The sequence below is a fragment of the Muscardinus avellanarius genome (assembly GCF_963383645.1).
Source record: "Muscardinus avellanarius genome assembly, chromosome: 5".
NCBI classification, from domain to species: domain Eukaryota; kingdom Metazoa; phylum Chordata; class Mammalia; order Rodentia; family Gliridae; genus Muscardinus; species Muscardinus avellanarius.
The window spans coordinates 9,189,739-9,208,528 of NC_137790.1; the positions used below are offsets into that span (position 1 = coordinate 9,189,739).

General features: G+C 45.1%; 1 protein-coding gene across 1 annotated transcript; it reads right to left on the bottom strand.

Moving 5' to 3' along the window:
• Positions 1-633: 633 nt before the first annotated feature.
• Positions 634-3,758, bottom strand: LOC308263680 (carbonyl reductase [NADPH] 1-like; the record flags this gene model as incomplete). Its single annotated transcript, XM_080696680.1, has 3 exons — positions 634-1,066; positions 2,581-2,692; positions 3,470-3,758. The coding sequence occupies 3 exons, from the start codon at positions 3,756-3,758 to the stop codon at positions 634-636; spliced, it is 834 nt and encodes a 277-aa protein (XP_080552806.1).
• Positions 3,759-18,790: the final 15,032 nt, after the last annotated feature.

Here is an 18,790-nt window from a genome sequence, read left to right on the forward strand (position 1 = left end):
CACCTACTGTGTTCCAGGTTGTTGACCCCTGAGGAAGGCCACCCTTCCGCTGACCTCCATTTCACACTGGCCGTACTTCTGAGAGAAAGCTGCTGCAGCATAACGTGGTCTGCAGAATGGATGTTTATAAATAATTTATTCACCAATGGATTTTTCTTAGTTATTTCTTAGTAATTTTACTTTTATTCTCCACCACAGAAGAGATCACAAAAAAATTCACAGAATTAGTAGTCCACTGAGTGAGTAGCCTAATTAATCAGTAGTACCTTAGTCCTGAGTAGTTTATAGAGATGTTTTGATTATTTTCTCTTTTTGATGGAGATTTCTTTTTTTTTTTTTTTTTTTTTTGCAGTACTGGGGATGGAACCGAGGGGCATTCTACCTCTGAGAGACACCCCAACCCTCTTTTATTCTTCATTTTGAAACAGGGTATCATTGAATTGCAAAGGGCCTCACTAAGTAGCTGGGGCTGGCCGCAACTCACGATTGTCCCACCTCAGTCTCTGAAATGCTGGGATTACAAGTGTGGTGTGCCACCACGCCCAGCTTTGGAGATATTTTTGAGTATAAATGTGTTTGGGGTGAGAACACGACAGGGTGTAAAATGGGAACCAAGGATGGTGTGAGCGGAGCTCACCATTCATCCACCTTTTTATCCTGGACAAACTGTCCGTGAGGCCCCTCAGCGTCTGGGGGCAAAAGGGCCAAGTACACAGGGGTCTCTGCTCCTTCCTCTGGGCTCTTGGTGGCCGAGGGCCCCGCCATGTCGGTCCTCACCCACCCGGGACAGCAGGCGTTCAGGAGGATCCTGTCCCCTCCCCTCTGCTGGCTCAGGCTCCTGGCCTGGATCCTGGACAGAACGGTGACGCCGATCTTGGTCACGCCATAGGCAGAGTTGGGCCAGCCTTCCTGCTGGTGCACCCCGTTCTTGGTGTCCTCCACGAACTTGTTCATGAGCCCCACCAGCTCCTCCTCGGTGATGGTCTCGCTTCGAAACTTCTGCTGCAGCTCTGGGCTGCAGCCTTTTAGTGACTTCTGACAAATGTAACTCGACACATTCACCACTCTGCCTAAAATATATTACAAATCATTATGCCAGCAGTGTATGTAAGATTGGCAAATACCTAACTCACTGGATCGTAGGGCAGAAAACTCCACTGAGGAGAGAGTTGCCGGTGTGCATTCTAAGAATTAAACATACGGATGGTAGAATGGTTGCATGTGTAGCTCCATGCCTGCCTCATGGCTTTGGGCAGGGAGTGAAATCTGATGATACTGGAAAGAGATGACCTGTGTGGTCGTAGGACTCGCGAGAGCACAGGATGGGAAGAGGAGGAGGGAAAGTGAGACCTCAGCTCCGCGCACCCATCCCTCTGTGGCTGCTTGTCTTTATGGAGTAATTAAGGGGCGTTCCTCCACTGTGAACATGACCTGGTGTATTCAGCAGTCTACAAAGAAAGAACTAGGAAAGTTTGTTACACGTGGAACTGGGGACATGTTGATGGAGAGTTAAAATGAGCTGGTGGATGCTCGGCGTGGTGGCACACACTTGCAATCCCAGCTTTTAGGAGGTTGAGACAGGAGGATCGTGGGTCGTGGTAGCCTCAGCTAATTAGTGAGGCCCTTTACAATTCAGTGAAACCCTGTTTCAAACTACAGAATAAAAATCCAGGTGTGGTGGCGCACGCTTGTAATCCCCGCACTTGGATCACGGAGGTTTGAAGCTAGCTGCGCTGGTTTCAGAGACCCTGTTTCCAAATAAAAAAAATATAAAATAGGTCTGGGAGTGAAGCCCGGAGGTAGAAGGGCTTCCAGGAACCCCAGTACCACCAAAACAACAACAAAAAACAACAAAAAAACCACAACAGAAAAAAAAAATCGGGCTGGGGTGTAGCTTGGATATAGAATGCCCCTGGGTTCTGTCTCCAGTACTGCAAAATAAAATAAAATAAGAAATAAATAAAAATAAAAATGAGCCCAGCGGTCAGCAGGTTCTGATCACGGATATCCTTATGAACCTGCTAAGCACCCAGCAGCCTCTTTATGGAAACGTGAGGAGTGGGTTAGCCAGGTCGTGTGCAGAAGCCTGGAAGAGGAAAAGTGTCAGAACAAGGCCTCTTACAAGGTCTGCCACTGTGTAGTGAGGGCTGAGTGGCTGTATAGGGAGTGTGCAGGGCATGGTGCCCCCCAGGGTGCTGGTGGGTGGCCAGGATGATTTAAGGAGAAGGATGCATTCCTCTGGAATGGTCTGTTTCCACTGGGAGTATCAGGAGGAGATGAAGAGGCAGGAAGAGGAGCGTTTTTGCGGGCCCTGGAGGGTTTGGGCAGGTGGCAGCTTTAGTGAGTGGGGCCTAGTGAACTGACTGATGTTGGTGAAGGTCCCACCAGGCTGGAAAAGTGCAATCTGCCAGCAGAGAGGGGCAGGGCATGGAAGGACTCAGGGCTGCAGAGGAGCCCCACGGCTGGACCAGGGCAGAGGAGGCAGCAGGGCTGAGCCAGGCAGGTGGAGGCCCAGCAGGGAGGCCTGTGCAGCGGTGCAGGAGAGGACACAGGCCCAGGCAGCGGGGCGCCCAGCCACACTCACCTTGGGGTCTTATGAGCGGGAGCAGCTCCCTGCAGACGTTTAGGGTACCAAAGAAGTTTGTTTTCATTGTTACTTCCGCTTGAATGTGAAAGGGCGTGGGGTCAGCATCTTTTTGGGGAAAAAAAGAGAAGGCAGTCAAATAATGGCCATCAGGTGGAATTTCTCAGATGGAAAATAGTGTGTGAAATCCACGGCATTCTACGTAAAGTCCTTGTGTGTTCACAGTATTTGGCAATGTAGGTCTGCTGATGTGAAAATGGTTTATTATTTTGTAGCTTAACACCATTGGGAGAGTGTGTGTGAAGTCTGCATCAGCAGGATCTTTGTGTAACTTCTTTTCCCTTTCAATTTCTTGTTTAATTCAAAAGCAGTCAAAAAGCCAGGTGTGCTGGCAAACACTTTGTAATCCCAGTCCTTGAGAGACTGAGACAGGAAGATGGCAGGTTTGAGGCCAGCCTCAGCTACTTAGTGAGGCCCTGTTTCAAAATAAAGAATAAAAACCAGGGCTGTGTTGTAGCCCGGAGGTGGAATGCCATTGCTTTCTGTTTAAGTACAGGAAAAAAAAATTGCACCCAACTTCCCTAATGCCTAGTTACAGAGAAAGTACACGGGCAAATCTTGGGAAAGCACCGAGGCATCAGAGGTAGGTAAACACCTGCATTTGGCCCAGACCTTCGCAGGGATCAGAGGTAGGTAAACACCTGCATTTGGCCCAGACCTTCGCAGTCCCGGGGGTGTCTGCTCTCCTCAGCCCCCAGCCCCTGCTGCTCCTCCCCGGGGAGGCCATTCAGGACCCCGCAGGCCAGAGGCTGTCTCCCCAGCGCTGTCCGCCCTGACCTGGCTCTGGGCGGCCACCTCCCCTCCTCTCAGGGGCCGGCCTCTTACTCTTGAAGGCGATGCCCGCGTTGTTGACCAGCACGTCCAGCCCGCCATACTCCCGGCGCAGGAAATCGCGCAGCGCGCGGATGCTCCGCAGGTCGTCGATGTCCAGCGGGTGGAAGCGCGGGCTCAGGCCCTCGGCCTGCAGCTGCTGCACGGCCGCCCGGCCCCGCGCCTCGTCCCGCGCGGTCAGCACCACGTCCCCGGAGAACTGCAGGCACAGGGCGCGCGCGATGGCCAAGCCGATGCCCTTGTTGGCGCCGGTGACCAGCGCCACGCGGCTCCGGGACGACATGGCCGGCGGGCAGGGGGACCTTCGTGAAGAGCGAATCCAGCGGTGGCCCCAAGCAAGGCAGAGGCTCAGTTTCTTTCTCCCTCTGGAAGAAGTCAGCAGGACTTTTAAAGAGTCCCAGGAGCTTCAGCCCCACCCAGAGCACTGGGTCAGCGCAGGCTCCGGCCCCGGAGGGCGTGGCTGGAGCTCTGGGGCCAGGGAGGTCAGGTGTGTCTTTAAGAACAAAGTCCATCCTTATGCCCAGGCCTCAGCCACACATTTCATTTATTTATCTAGTTTAACTATTTTTTTTCCCTTGGAGCTCTATGAGTTTGTAATAGGATTTACTGCTACATATTTGTGCATTCATGTACCAAAATGTAAAATGTACCCCCATGCCTCTCTGTTTCCTCCCCTCCGCCTTCTTTTACCTTGCCGTCCTCTTCTGGTCTTCCTTCTATTTTCATGAGACTCCTCTGGTCTTTTTTTTTCTTTTCTTCTTTCTCTTTTGTTTCCACATTTAAGAGAAAACATATGACTCCTCCACTTTCTCAAATTTTTTTTTTTAAGTACTGGGAATGGAACCCAGGGGCATTGTATTTCAGAGCTACACCCTAGCCCTGGTTTTTATTCTATTTTGAAATAGGGTCTCACTGAGTTGTAAAGGGCCTCACTAAGTACCTGGGGCTTTCCCCAAATGGCCATCCTCCTGTCTCAGCCTCCCAAATGCTGGGGTTACAAGCGTGGAGCACCACGCCTGGCTGACCTCTCCACTTTCTGAATGTGACTTAGCTTAACATAAAGCTCTCTAGTTCTGTCCTGTTTTCTACCAAGGACACAATTTCGTTCATCTTCATGTCAGCCATGCATTTTAGTCTTTGCAAAGGGGGCTTATTTTTGTTTTGTTTTTAGAGGTACTAGCGGTTGAATCCAAGGGCATTCTGCCTCCAAGCTTCACCTCAGCTCTTTTAATGTTCATTTTGAAACAGGGTCTCACTAGGTTGCTGAGCATCTGAATCCTTTGCTTGCGTGTGTTTTTTTTTGTTTTTTTTGTGGTTTTTTTTGGTGGTACTGGGGTGGAACCCAGAGGCTTTCTACCTCCGGGCTATCCTCCCAGACCTTTTTTATATTTTATTTAGAAACAGGGTCTCATTAAGTTGCTGAGAGCCTCATTAAGTAGCTGAGGCTGGCTTCGAACCTGTGCGATCCTCCTGTCTCAGCCTCCCAAGCGTGGGGATTACAAGTGTGCGCCACCACGCCTGGCTATTGTTCTGTATTTAGTAACTACACTGTGTCCACAGAGAAGAAACTCTAATATGTGTGGACCGGGAGGCTTGCAGCTAATTTTCTGTGTTAAACAGAAGCTCCTGGCGTGCCCATTTTCTGGGCCTCAGCAGGGTGATGGTGCTGAGTGGTTTCTTTCATCTTCTGATGCAGGTATGTTTAAAAAATTTCCCAGCAACTGAAATCTTCAGAGCTAGATTTATAGAAGGAGCTGGAAGAAAAGCAAAGGACATCACATTTCTGCAGGTTTGACCCCTAAGAATATAAAAGCAAGCCAGGCATGGTGGCTCACGCTTGCAATCCCAGCTTTTGGGAGGCTGAAACAGGAGGGTTGCAGTTCATGGATGGCCTCAGCTACTTAGTGAGGCACTTTGCAACCCAGTGAGACTCTGTTTCAAAATGCAGAATAAAAAATAGGGCTGGGGCTATAGCTCTGAGGAAGATGCCCCTAGGTTCCATCCCCAGTACAGCAAGAAAAAAAAAAAAAAAAAAAAAAAAGCAAGCCCCCAGCTAACTTAATCTTGCTAATTTCCCCAAAATGGTGGGATTTTGTTTCTGAATATTTTCAGCTCTTTAAAGCAGGAGGTGCTTCCTTCCCATTCGAAATATCCAGGAGTGGGCCCATGCTCAGGAAGCCCATAAACGAGTTCAGTGCTGGGAACTGAATTTTCCTCCCTGCTTACTCCTTTCACAGTGGAATGAGGCGGCTTCCACAGCAAGCGTTACTTCTGGCCTGTGCCAAGGTAGCCATCAGCGACACAGCCATTGAAATCAAATGTAAATTAATGCAATGTAAAAATCCAGCTTTTGGTGGGACTAGCCCCATGGGAAGTGTTTAATGCTCACACGTGTCAAAGGGTGCTGTAGGAGGCCGGGCAAATAGAGGGCATGGCATCAACACAGAAGATTCTCTTGTGCGGAGCTGCTGTACATAGATTCCAACCCTGTGATCCTTTCAAGATGGCTTTCCAGACTTGCTTAACAAAAAGTCAGTAATCTGAAAAAGACTCTGGTTCTTTTTTTTCTTTTTTTGTGGTACTGGGAACTGAACCCAGGGGTATTCTCCCTCTGAGCCACACTCCCAACCCTATCTTATTATTTCATTTTGAAACAGGGTCTCACTCAGTTGTGGAAGGCCTTGCTAAGTTGTTGAGGCTGTCCTCAAACCTGTGATCCTCCTCTTTCAGGTATTTGCTACCTTGCCTGGCTTCACTCCTGAATTTTTTTTTTTTTTTTTGTACTGGGAAATGGAACCCAGGGGCATTCTACCTTGGAGCTATACTTCCAGCCCTATTTTTTATTCATTATTTTGAAACAGGGTGTCATGAGTTACAAAGGGCCTCCCTAAGTAGCTGAGGCTGTCTCTAAAATTGGCATTCTCCTGTTTTAGCCTTCTGAATGCTGGGATTACCAGCATGCATCACCATGCTCAGCTGACTCCTGCAAATTTTTTTTTTTTTTTTTTTTTTTTTTTTTTGGTGGTACTGGGGTTCCTGGAAGCCCTTCTACCTCCGGGCTACACTCCCAGACCTATTTTTATATTTTTATTTGGAAACAGGGTTTCTTAAGCCAGTGCGGCTAGCTTCGAACCTGTGTGATCCTCCTGTTTCTACCTCCCAAGCGCGGGGATTACAAACATGTGCCACCATGCCCGGCTTGACTCCTGCAATTTTATGTAGGTGATAAAGGATTCACTTGTAGTTATAAAAAATAATAGGTTCCTCACACTTCAACCCAGTTTCTCTCAGTTTGTGTAATTATTGTACAATATCATACTTGTATACCGACAACAAAATAAGCCACCAATCACTTTCAGATTTTGCTGTTTTATGTCTTAAGAACTTGGCTGTATCGCTTAACACAGGAGCTCTGGGGACATTTTCAATGCAAACCCTAACACCTCCATTTCTACCTTTCTATTATTTCAGACACGTTATATAAATGAAGTCAGGCAATATGTTTTTTCACTGTGTGATAATTAAGGTGATGGGATTTTGTCCCTCATCCATTGTAAGTTGGTCTGTCCCTGGCTGACATCCTGGGGATGGAACCCAGAGGCTAAACCTCCAGTTCTATTTTTTATTCTTTTTTTTTTAGTTTTTAATTTATATTTTAATTTTTATTGGTGCACTGTATTCATACATCATAATGGGATAAAAAAACTTTTGTAGACATACATGCACACATCGCCCAATTAGCCCCTACCTGGTCCCCACCCCGTTCCCTCCCCATCCCTCCTTCCCATGCTTGGCTTAGTGGTTGACATCTAGTATTATAGCAATTTATCCAAAATTAACAATGATAATCTCACATAACAGTTTCATTTGTCTGATACCAGGCTTTTGATGACTTAAAGATAACTTTTCAATATTTCTTTTTGCTTTCTTTCCTTTCTTTCTTACCAGAAAATATTTTTTCTTTTTTTTAGGTGAAACTATCATACATTTATTTATTTATTTTTCAGAAAAAAATCTATCCTAATATGGAATATGGACTCTAGATACCCAAAACAATCTCGAAAAAGAACAAAGCTAGATATATATTTTCTGATTTCAAACCATATAAAGCTACAATAACTGAAACAGTGTAATACTGTTCTAAAGGCAGATATATAAACCATTGGAGTTAAATAAAAGTCTAGAGCTCAATTCTTCCATATATTGTCAAGTTATTTTTGACAAGGTTTCCATGAACATTTGGTGGAGGAAATAATAATCTTTTAACTAAATATTTTTGAAAAATAATAATTACATGAAAAAGAATAAAATTGGACCCTTACCTAATCCCATATACAAATATTAACTCAAAATAGATAAAAGACCTAAATGTAAATCTTAAGACTATAAACTTTTAGAAGAAAATCTGGGTCATTAAACCTCACAACATTGAAATTGGCAGTGATTTCTTGGATATGATTTCAATGGCACAGGTAAAAGAAGGGTAAACAAACTCCCTAAAAGATAAAACAATATTGTATATCCAAAGACAATGTAAACAGAGTTAAATGTTACTGACAGAATGGATAAATTATTTACAAATGCTATATCTGAAAGTATATTAATATCCCAACTAGAAATCCTAAAAATTAGCAACATTAAAAGCAAACAATACAATTTAGAGATATGTAAAAGACCAACATAAATAATGAATCTCCACAGATAACCAAGCTTAGTTGTCTGTTGGATGAAAAATCTTGTTTCTCTGGTTCTGGTGTGTGTTACCTAGTTCTTCTTTGTAGTTAATCTCTTTGAGTATTTTCTCTAGGGCTGGTTTTGAAGACATAAATTCCTTCAGTTTCTGTTTGTCATGGAAGCTTCTTATTTCCCCATCTAATTTGGTAGAAAGTTTTGCTGGGTAGGAACTTTTGGGCTGGAAGTTGTTTTCTTTCAGAGTTTGGAATATGTTACTCCAAGCCCTTCTGGCTCTCATGACTTGGTTTGGGAAGTCTGGAGTGATTCTAATTGGTTTGCCTCTGAGTGTCACTTGGCCCTTTGTTTTTGTTGCCTTTAAGATTCTCTGCTTGGCTTCCACATTGGTCATTTTGACAATTATGTGGCATGGGGATCTTCTCTGATCCTGTCTAAAGGGGGTTCTATAAGTTTCCTGGACCTGTGTATCGACCTCTTGCTCTATGTTTGGAAATTTTTCTGCTATTAATTCTTTGAAGAGATTGTTGATCCCTTTGGTTTCACCTTCTTTTCCCTCTTCTTTTCCAATTATTCTTAGGTTAGTTCTCTTAAAATGGGCCCATATTTCTCAGTGTCAGATTCCTGCTGCTGGATTTTTTTTTTCTAAATTAGAAACTATGTGTTCATTTTTGGAGTGATCATCTTCTAAGAGTGAGATTCTATTCTCCATGTGGTCTAATTGGTTGTTTGTACTTTGAATTGAGGCCTTTACTTCATTAATTGCATACTTTATCTCTTTTTGGCTCTCTCTGAATTCTTTTCGAAACACCTCTATTATTTCTATAGTTATTTTCCTGATTTGATCTTCTAGGAATCTCTGTGGGGTTGTGAGCATTCATTGCTCCATTGTTATTCCTCTTTCCCATGATTTCAGAAGTTTGTGCCTTCTCTGGGTTCTTCCCTTGGGTCACTACGACTTCACTTAAGGTGCTCTGGATCTTGAGTCTGTGGTATCTCAGTCCCCACTACTCCTTTACTAGGTTGTATCATAGAGTCTCAGACCCAGGGAGTCAATCGAGGCTGCTTTAGACCATGGGGAGTGCCAGGTTGGGCGTTCTCCTATGGTGTGATATCTCTGCCACTGCCACTCCCCCACTGGGTCAAGTCCCTGGGAGTGTTGTACTGGGATTTCTTCTCTAGGGGCCGCAATTTGACTCACTGTTGTTGAGTGCGCTGATGGAGCTGTAGTGGACTTGGTGAATTCGCTGCTGCTGCCGCCAGTGGCAATATGGCGTCGCTGCCACACCCTTGGCCGTGAGGCTGGTGTATTTCTTCTCTGGTTTTGAGCTCCCCTCTGAGTCCCTGCAGGGTGTGTTGAGCCCAGCCACTGGGAGCTTTAGATGCTCCCTGCGCCGAAAAATCTGCCGAATCCCACCCAGCTGTTCTGCAGCGGCTCACTCGGCTCGCTGTCCGCCGCTCCTCTCTGGAGCCTGGTGGGCTGTTGAGTGAGTTGGTCTGGTGCTGTCTGGTGAACTCGCCGCTTCCGCCGGCAGGAAGGTGCTGCTGCCGCGTCCTCGGGCATGAGGCCAGCGTATCTCCTCTCTGGCTCTGAGCTCCGTTCTGAGTCCCCCTCCCCTCTGGGGCCTGGTGCTGTGAGGGAAGATGGCACCCACCGCTCCGCGCCGCGGCTCCGGCTGCCGCACTGTGGTCTGGTTTCTTTCTGGTGTCTTGTTTTTCCAGCCCTCTTTTTCTCTGTCCCTTGTAATTACAATTTTTGTTTCTCTGCTGATTGTATTTTCTGGCTCTGAAAAGAGCTGATTTTGTGGTAATAGAGATTGGTTGTTAGCAGAGCTCGTAAGCCCTGCTTTTCTCCGTCGCCATCTTCCCGGAAGTCTTTATTCTTTATTTTGGAACAGTCTCACTGGGTTGCAAAGGGCCTCACTAAGTAGCTGAGGCTTTAGGAGAGCCATGGTCCTCCTGTCTCAGCCTCCCGAATGCTGGGCTGACTAGTATGTGCCACCACTCCCAGCTTCCTCCCCATTTTAAGTTATCTATTTATTGTTTGTGGTGCTGGAGACTGAATGCAGGGCTCACATGGGCTAGACCACCGCTCTGCCCCTGGGTCTGATACCCAGTCCTTTTTATTTTGGGACAGGATCTCACTCTGTTGCCCAGGTTGGCTTTGAACTTGGGATTCTCCTGCCTTGGGCTCCCAAGTAGCTGGGTTCACAGGTGTGCCCCACGACTCCTGGCTTTGATTTAGGCTTTAGAAAGAGACAGGCTAGCTGTGTTAGCCTCACGGTGTGTTCCATTTTCCTAGGCTTGGTATACCCGTGTCCTAGGCCGTGCCCAACGATGCTTCTGGGTTTCCAGAGTTCTTTCTCTCCTGCAGTAAAGAGAGTTGAGTAGTTGTAAGAGGCTGCAGGGCTCACAGAGCAGAAACTATTAGCACAGTAATACATACTGTGCTCTCTTCTGTGCTTGGCCACCCTGAGACCACCCTGAGGTAAACTTTGCTTTCTTTCTCTTCATTTAATTTTTATACTGATTCTGCTTCTGAGTTGAAGCTGTTTCAGCCTGGAAAGATCTGTAGGAGTGAATATTTAGAAAGAACCAGCTATTCATTTATTGATATTCATTTTCAGCCATTTTACTTCCTCTTCGTGTAATGCAAAGAAAATTTAAAAAAACCTGGTAGAATTAGTAGTATAAGTGAGTAGCCTACCCAAAAAGTATGTTAGTCCTTAATAGTTGATAAAGATTTTTTTTGTGTGTGTGGCACTGTGGGTGGAACCCAGAGGCTTTCTACCTCCGGGATATACTTCCAGACCTATTTTATATTTTATTTGGAAACAGGGTCTCACTAAGTTGCTGAGAGCCTCACTAAGTAGCTGAGGCTGGCTTTGAACCTGTGCGATCCTCTGGTCTCAGCCTTCCAAGTACTGGGATTATAAGCATGCACCACTACCTCTGGCTTTGATGGGGATATTTTTGACTATGTAAATGTGCTTGGGGTCTGAACAGGGCAGGGTGTAGAATGGGGAATGGGGATGGATGTGTAAGGTGAATTCATATTCGTCAACGTTTTTATCCTGGACCAACAGTCCGTGAGGTTGCGCACGGTCAGCACCACATCTCCTGAGAACTGCCCGCACAGGTCACAGGTGATGGTCAAGCTGATGCCCTTGTTGGCACAGGTAACCAGTGTCATGCGGCCACAGGACGACAGGACTGGTGCGCAGTGTGTGGCCTCTCTAGGAAGAGCAGACACAGCAGTGGCTAACAACTCCACAGCAGCCAGGAATAGTCTACTTGGAGGGTCAGGGATTCAAAGGCCCTGCCCAGGGTGTGGCAGGGCCTGTAGAAAAACAAGGACTCAGACTTTGGGAGCAAACTGTATGTGGTAATTCCTAAGGACACTGTTATTCATTCATGTAATTTAACTTAAGCTAATGTATTTTTTATTGGTGCATTCTGCTTACATAGAATAAGTTGTTTTTTTTATATATCTGATAGTAAACCCAGGGGCATTCTACCTCCAAGCTCTACTCCCAGGCCCTTTTATTTTTGTGAAACAGGGTCTTGCTAAGTTGCTGAGAGTTTCTCTGAATTGCTGAGGCTGGCGTGGCACCTGGGATTCTCCTGTCTCAGGCTCTGGAGTATGGGGATTACAGGCATGCACCCCCACCAGCTCATACCAGGATTTGCTGTTACTATTTGTACATGCACATAACCTAATTGAGTGCATTTCATTCCCATGCCTTCTCCCTCTCTACTTCCTCCCTTCCTTGGTATCCTGTCTCTTCTCTCTTCTATTTCCATTAGACCCTCTCTCTACCTTTCCTGTTTCATTTCCTTTCTTTTCTCTTCTCTCTAGCTTCCACCAACCACATTTTTTATTCCTTATTTTGAAACAGAGTCTCCCTAAGTAGAGAGGGCCTCACTAAGTTGCTGAGGCTGGCTGCAAACCTTCCTCCCTTCTGTCTCAGCCTCTCTAATGCTGGGATTACAAGTGTGTGCCACTATGTAGGGTAAATTAAGTAATTTCTAATGATTACAGACATTTTTTGTTTGGAGGGGATCAAAATGTTAAAAGTAGATTATGGTGATAATTTTCAATTTATAAAAATCATTCAATTTATACTTCATATTGTTAATAGTTGTTGGATATTTAGCTTGTATTGCTATAATGACTTTTGTATGGTGTTGACTGTGTTTTCAGTTTTGAATGAACTGTCTTCTTATAGTGATATCTACTTTCCATTTCATCTAATCTTTCAGATTTTCTTTCTATTGTTGTCTCATTTCATTTATTGACTCCTTTATTTCATTCCAGACCTCTTTCTGATATGTAGTGTTTCTATATTGTTTCATTTCCTATAGACTTATTTTAAAGCCTTTTATCATATTGTAGATCAGGATTCGGGATTCCCCTTCTTGCATTTCTTGTAGGTGAGTATTCGTGATTTCCATTGTCTCTTCTTTGTTCCTAGTTCTTGTATTTTCATGTCTCAAGCCTGTTTTTCTGATGTCTTCCCATCATTTGTGAGTATTATGTTTAATTCAGGCTTAAAAGTAGGAATTTAGAATTATCAACAGGTTGGCAGTACTTTATCCAGTGGTGAGGATTGGGTGATGGTGGAATAGCTGGGGTGATGGGTGCAGAAGTTTGGTAAGGCAGAGGATATGTTTAGGTTGAGGAAGAATTTAAGTATAATGAGTTAGTATCTGGTTGAGAATGGGAGAAGGTTATATAGTAGGACTTTTGTAGTTAGTAGAATATTTCAGTTTGGAGATATGAGAAACCTTGAGTATTAAACAAAGAGATACAGTAAAGGGACAAAGAGAAAGTTTTGAGAGAAAAGAGTATAGGCTAGAGTGAAGAAGTTAGTAAAAGGAGTGGGGGGGTGCCCAAACAAATACGAATAAAGTAACAAAACAAGATACAAATTCTAACTCTGATACATCAAAGACAAACAACAATGACAACAACAACAAAATAACCAAAAGAAAACAAAAAGGGTTAAGAGAGAGAAAAAAGAGGACAAAAATAAAATTAAAAAACTAGCAACCGTGTGAGACAACAAAGGGAAATAACCAAACAAACTAAAACGAAATAAAAGGAAAAAAGAAAAAAATGAACCCCAAAACATAACGAAACCAAAACAAACCAAAACAAAATGAAACAAAAAAAGTCCTATTAATTTATGAATATGTGGTGGGCCGGTATAACATCTGACTGTCTGATCGCTGTAGTAGCTTCTGGAGTACATTCCAGTATCTCTTATTTGCTCTGTACCCTATGGTCAGCTTCTGAGCCTGCTCTCTGAGTGTTTGTGCCCCTTTCTCACCTCTGATAACTTAGCATTTAACTGTCATGGTGTCGGAAGTTACTTTTAGCGAGTTCTATGCAAGTCTCAGGTTTTGTGCAATTCCAGCCTGTAGTCCGCACCTCTGCAGTCAGTCTTTCTTTGCCCAGGGGTGGAGGGTTTCCAAAGTAGTCTTGGAGTGACACCTTGTGGCCCTGTGAAGGTATTGGCCGAATGCACCTTTCCTGAGTCTGTGTACTAGCCCATATGGTCCCGCTGCGCACAATAGCCAGCCACAGTGGTGGCACACACTGGATATACTCTGGACCCATGGCTTTTCTGGGCATAAACTGCTACCTGGTAGCCCAGTGTGGGCTTCTGGTGAGCTGGCTGCTCTCCCAGATCTAGCTGATTTTCTGTGTGCACACGGTTACCAGGTTCGATTTTGGGTTGGAAATTATTTTTGAATAATCTTCTTTTTGTAATGAGTTATTTGCCATAGTCCAATACAAATGGCTCTCTTTGTTATAACAAAGATGCATTTTGAAATAGTGACATAGCTTCATAAACTTGAGAGGCTTTTGAAAATTCAAAATCTGTGATTTCCTGAAAAGTTCCAGCAAAGTGAAGGGTGCCCAGAATAATGATGATTGTTATTGCTGCACTTTAGGAGTCTACACATATTTTATAAGCAAATTAGTCTCAAAGAGTATGTTTAGCAGGATTGGGGTTGACTACAGAGAGAAAAATTATTTTTTTTGGTTTCTTTGTTTTTTGTGGTCCTGAGGTTCCTGGAATCCCTTCTACGTCTGGGCTATACCCCCAGACCTATTTTAGATTTTTGTTTGGAAACAGGGTCTTTTAAGCCAGCGCGGCTGGCTTTAACCTGTGTGATCCTCCTGACTCTGCCTCCCAAGCATGGGGATTACAAGCGTGCGCCGCCACGCCCGGCTGAAAAATTATGTTCTTTAAAAAATATAATTATAAGTCAGGCGTAGTGGCGCACGCTTGTTATCCCCGCGTTTGGGAGGCAGAGACAGGAGGATCGCGCAGGTTCGAAGCCAGCAGGGCGCGCTGGCTTAGGAGACCCTGTTTCCAAATAAAAATGTAAAAATAGGTCTGGGAGTGTAGCCCGGAGGTAGAAGGGCTTCCAGGAACCCCAGTACCACACACACACACACACACACACACACACACACACACACACACACACTATATATATATATATATATATATATATATATATATATATATATAATTATATTGGTGGATTGTGACACATCATAGTTTGATTCAAGATGATATAAACGTATATGCACACGGCATTCAGTGTACTTCCTCCTGCAGCCCACCTTGCTCCTGACTCCTCCTTTTCTGCACATGTGGTTGAGATTGGTGCTGTTATCTTCACATATGACACAGCATCATTTAAACTGTTTCCTTCCTCCATCCTCTTTCATCTCTCCCCACATCATCTCTCTCCCCTTCCCCTTCCACTGTGCCACTGGTCTCTCTCTTCATTTATCTGAAGTCCCTTATGTTTTCTATTTTCTCTCAAGTTAAAGAAAGAGTTTTATTATTTTTGAAAGGACAGTGTTAATCAACAATTTATTTGCCCTCTCCTCCTTGGCACCGTGGATTGATTCAGTGTAAAAATAATGTTTCTAAAGAGAGACTATAGTCCACCTGTTACTAGGATATAACTCTATTAATGTATAGCAGAGGATATAGCTATTTTTAATGTGCACCAGGGGTGAGCTTCCACTGAACTGCATTCCTAGTAATTTAAAATGTTTATTTTGAGCAGGATCTTCTTTAGTTGTTGTTTTATGCATACTACTAGGGTTAAACCTTGGGGCATTCTACCTCTAAGCTTTACCCCTTGCCCTGTTTGTTAACTTATTTATTTAGAAACAGTGTCTAAATTACTGCCTGCTGGCCTCACACCTGTAATACTCCAGTCTCAGTCTCCCAAGGATTGGGATTTAAGTGTGTGCCATGATACCTGGCTTTGATTTTCTTTTTGATATCATTGTAAACCTAGAATATAGAAGCATATTGCTTGTTTTTACCTACTTGGGAGACTTATTTTTAGCCTCCGACTATTAATTAATCTAACTTAGTTGCAATGTGATGAGAGAACTTTCTACATAAAACTGAATCCCTTTGAAAGGGTTTTATAAGCTGAGAGGTATTAAAGGGTATTTTTATTTTTAGTTTGTTGAAGGAGAGAGAGGAAATCTATGATTGCAAGAACCAAATGCCTGCATGGACCCAGGGCTTGGGACTGTGGCGGCCTGAGAGCAGGGAACCTCTTCTCTAATAACAGAAGGAAAGGCAGGGTGGACGGGATAGTTGTGGGTGTGTTGGGTGGCTCTCCTCCAGGAGAGACTCACTGATGGGTGAGAGAGTTGAGCTACAGGGATTACTTTGGGAAATCTATGGATGGAGTCCTCATGTTGTGAAATGGGAGAGTGAATTTATTGAGAATAAAGCAGTATTCTAGTTAGCATTCTAACCACTGTGGTTCAAAATACCTGTTGACCAGAGCCTACAGGAAGGTTTATTATCTCACAATTCTGGATATTTTTGTCCACAGATCAGCTTCTAAGTAGGAGCCAGGGCTGCCGGTCCTCAGGGTGTGATTGTGAGCCTCAAAGAGGTGAAGAGGAAAGTGTGTTACCAACTCATCATGGCTAGAGAGAAAAGAGCAGGGGGTGCGGCAGGCCAGGAAAACAGTCCCAAGTCACACTGCCAGGGACCCCTTCTCCATCCACCAAGTCCCATCTCCAGCATGGCTGACTCTATCCCATGAGGTCTGTGGGGCATTTTAGATCGAAACCCTAACAGGCAGCACTGGCTGCTGGAGTTGGTGGTCCTCATGGGATTGCCATTGTCAGTGTCAAGAGCGCCCAGCCAGTCCCAGGATTCCTCCCTCCCCAGGTGTCCAGCTGCTAGTGCAGGCCAGCTGTGGTGGTCACTCCTGAGGTTTGATGATTTCTGGGCTCCTGCAGGAGTGCAGGGTGTCTGCCAGGGAAGAGCCATAGTCTCAGGCCCCGGTGCTGCTCGTTCTGAGATCATCTGCATCTGTGTCTAGATGGTAGGTAATTGGTAGACATGTAAACGCTGTTCTGTTAGATTCCATTGGCGTCTCCTCACTGTGTAAACACCTGTTTTCCTCCATTTCCATCAGTGGCCTTTATCCCCTATAAATGTGAACTCACTCAGCTTTTCCTCTGAATGGGTTATAACTTTTACCTGGATCCCTCAAAGGCTATGAATTTTTATGTCTCATGTTCTACATGAGCTTTTCCCCCTTTATTCTTATTTTTTGAAGAGGGGTCTCACTCTATTGACCAGGCTGGTCTCTAACTCCTGTGCTCAGTAAATGATCCTCTTGCCTTAGGTTTCTCTGCACCTGATCCTAAGGCATCTGACACTGTACTTGCATTTCATGAGGTTACTTTTATATTTATTTTTTATGATTCATAATTTTACTTTATTCTGAAAAATCATATTTTAACACCATTCACCATATTCTCCAGGTTAAGAAATAGATCTGCCGGGCGTGGTGGCGCACGCTTGTAATCCCCGCGCTTGGGAGGCAGAGACAGGAGGATCGCGCAGGTTCGAAGCCAGCCGCGCGCGCTGGCTTAGGAGACCCTGTTTTCAAATAAAAATGTAAAAATAGGTCTGGGAGTCTAGCCCGGAGGTAGAAGGGCTTCCAGGAACCCCAGTACCACCAAAAAAAAAAAAAAAAAAATAGATCTTTGGCCTGGATCCTGGACAGAACGGTGATGCCGATCTTGGTCATGCCATAGGCAGAGTTGGGCCAGCCTTCCTGCTGGTGCACCCTGTTCTTGGTGTCCTTCACCAACTTGTTCATGAGCCCCACCAGCTCTTCCTCGGTGATGATCTTGCTTCGAAACTTCTGCTGGAGCCCTTGGCTGCAGCCTTTTAGTGACCTCTGACTCAATATACTTGACACGTTCACCACTCTGCCTAAAACACATCATGTCATTATGTCAGCAGAGTATGTAAGAATGGCAAATACCCACCTCCCTGGATTGTAGGGCAGAATATTCCATTTAGGAGAGTTGTCGGTGTGCATTCTAAGAAGAAAACATACGGATGGTAGAATGGTTGCATGTGTAACTCCATGCCTGCCTCATGGCTTTGGGCAGGTAGTGATTCTGATGATATTGGAAAGAGATGACCTGTGTGGTTGTAGGACTCGTGAGAGCACAGGATGGGAAGAGGAGGAGGGAAAGTGAGACCTCAGCTCCGTGCACCCATCCCTCTGTGGCTGCTTGTCTTTATGGAGTAATTAAGGGGTGTTCATCTACTGTAAACATGACCTGGTATATTCAGCAGTCTACAAAGAAAGAACTAGGAAAGTTTGTTACATGTGGAGGGGCATGTTGATGGAGAGTTAAAATGAGCCGGGGGAAGCCAGGCGTGGTGGCACATTTGTGTAATCCCAGCATTCGGGAGGCTGAGACAGGAAGATCGCGGGTCACGACCAGCCTTAGCTATTTAATGAGGCCCTTTACAACTCAGTGAGACCCTGTTTCAAAATACAGAATAATTAGTCGGGCTGGGGTGTAGCTTGGAGGTTGAATACCCCTAGATTCCATCACTAGTATGGAAAAATAAATAAATAAAAATAATAAATAAAAATAAAATGATCCTGGTGGTTGGCAGTTTCAGATCATGGACATTCTTATGAATCTGCTAAGCACCCAGCAGCTTCTTGATGGAACCTGGGGAGTGGGTTAGCCAGGTCGTGTGCAGAAACCTGGAAGAGGAAAAGGGTCAGAACAAGGCCTCTTACAAGGTCTGCCACTGTGTAGTGAGGGCTGAGTGCCTGTTTAGGGAGCATGGAGGATTTCCTCTGGAATTGTCTGTTTACACTGGGGCTATCAGGAGGAGATGGAGAGGCAGAAAGAGGAACGGGTGTGTGGGGCCCTGGGAGGTTTTGGGCAGGTCTCAGCTTTAGTGGGAGGGGCCTAGTGAATTGATTGATGTTGGTGAAGGTCCCACCAGCCTGGAAAAGTGCAATCTGACAGCAGAGATGGGCAGGGCATTGAATGACTCAGGCCTGCAGTGTGGAGGGCACAGAACAAACTGCTTTGAACAAGATTTGAATAATAAAAAGGGCCAGGATTACAAAGTGCCTCAGGACAGAGGGCCCCAAGGCTGGACCAGGGCAGAGGTGGCAGCAGGGCTGCACCCAGCAGGTGGAGGCCCAGCTGGGAGGCCTGTGCAGCGGTGCAGGAGAGGACACAGGCCCAGGCAGCGGGGCGCCCAGCCACACTCACCTTGGGGTTTTATG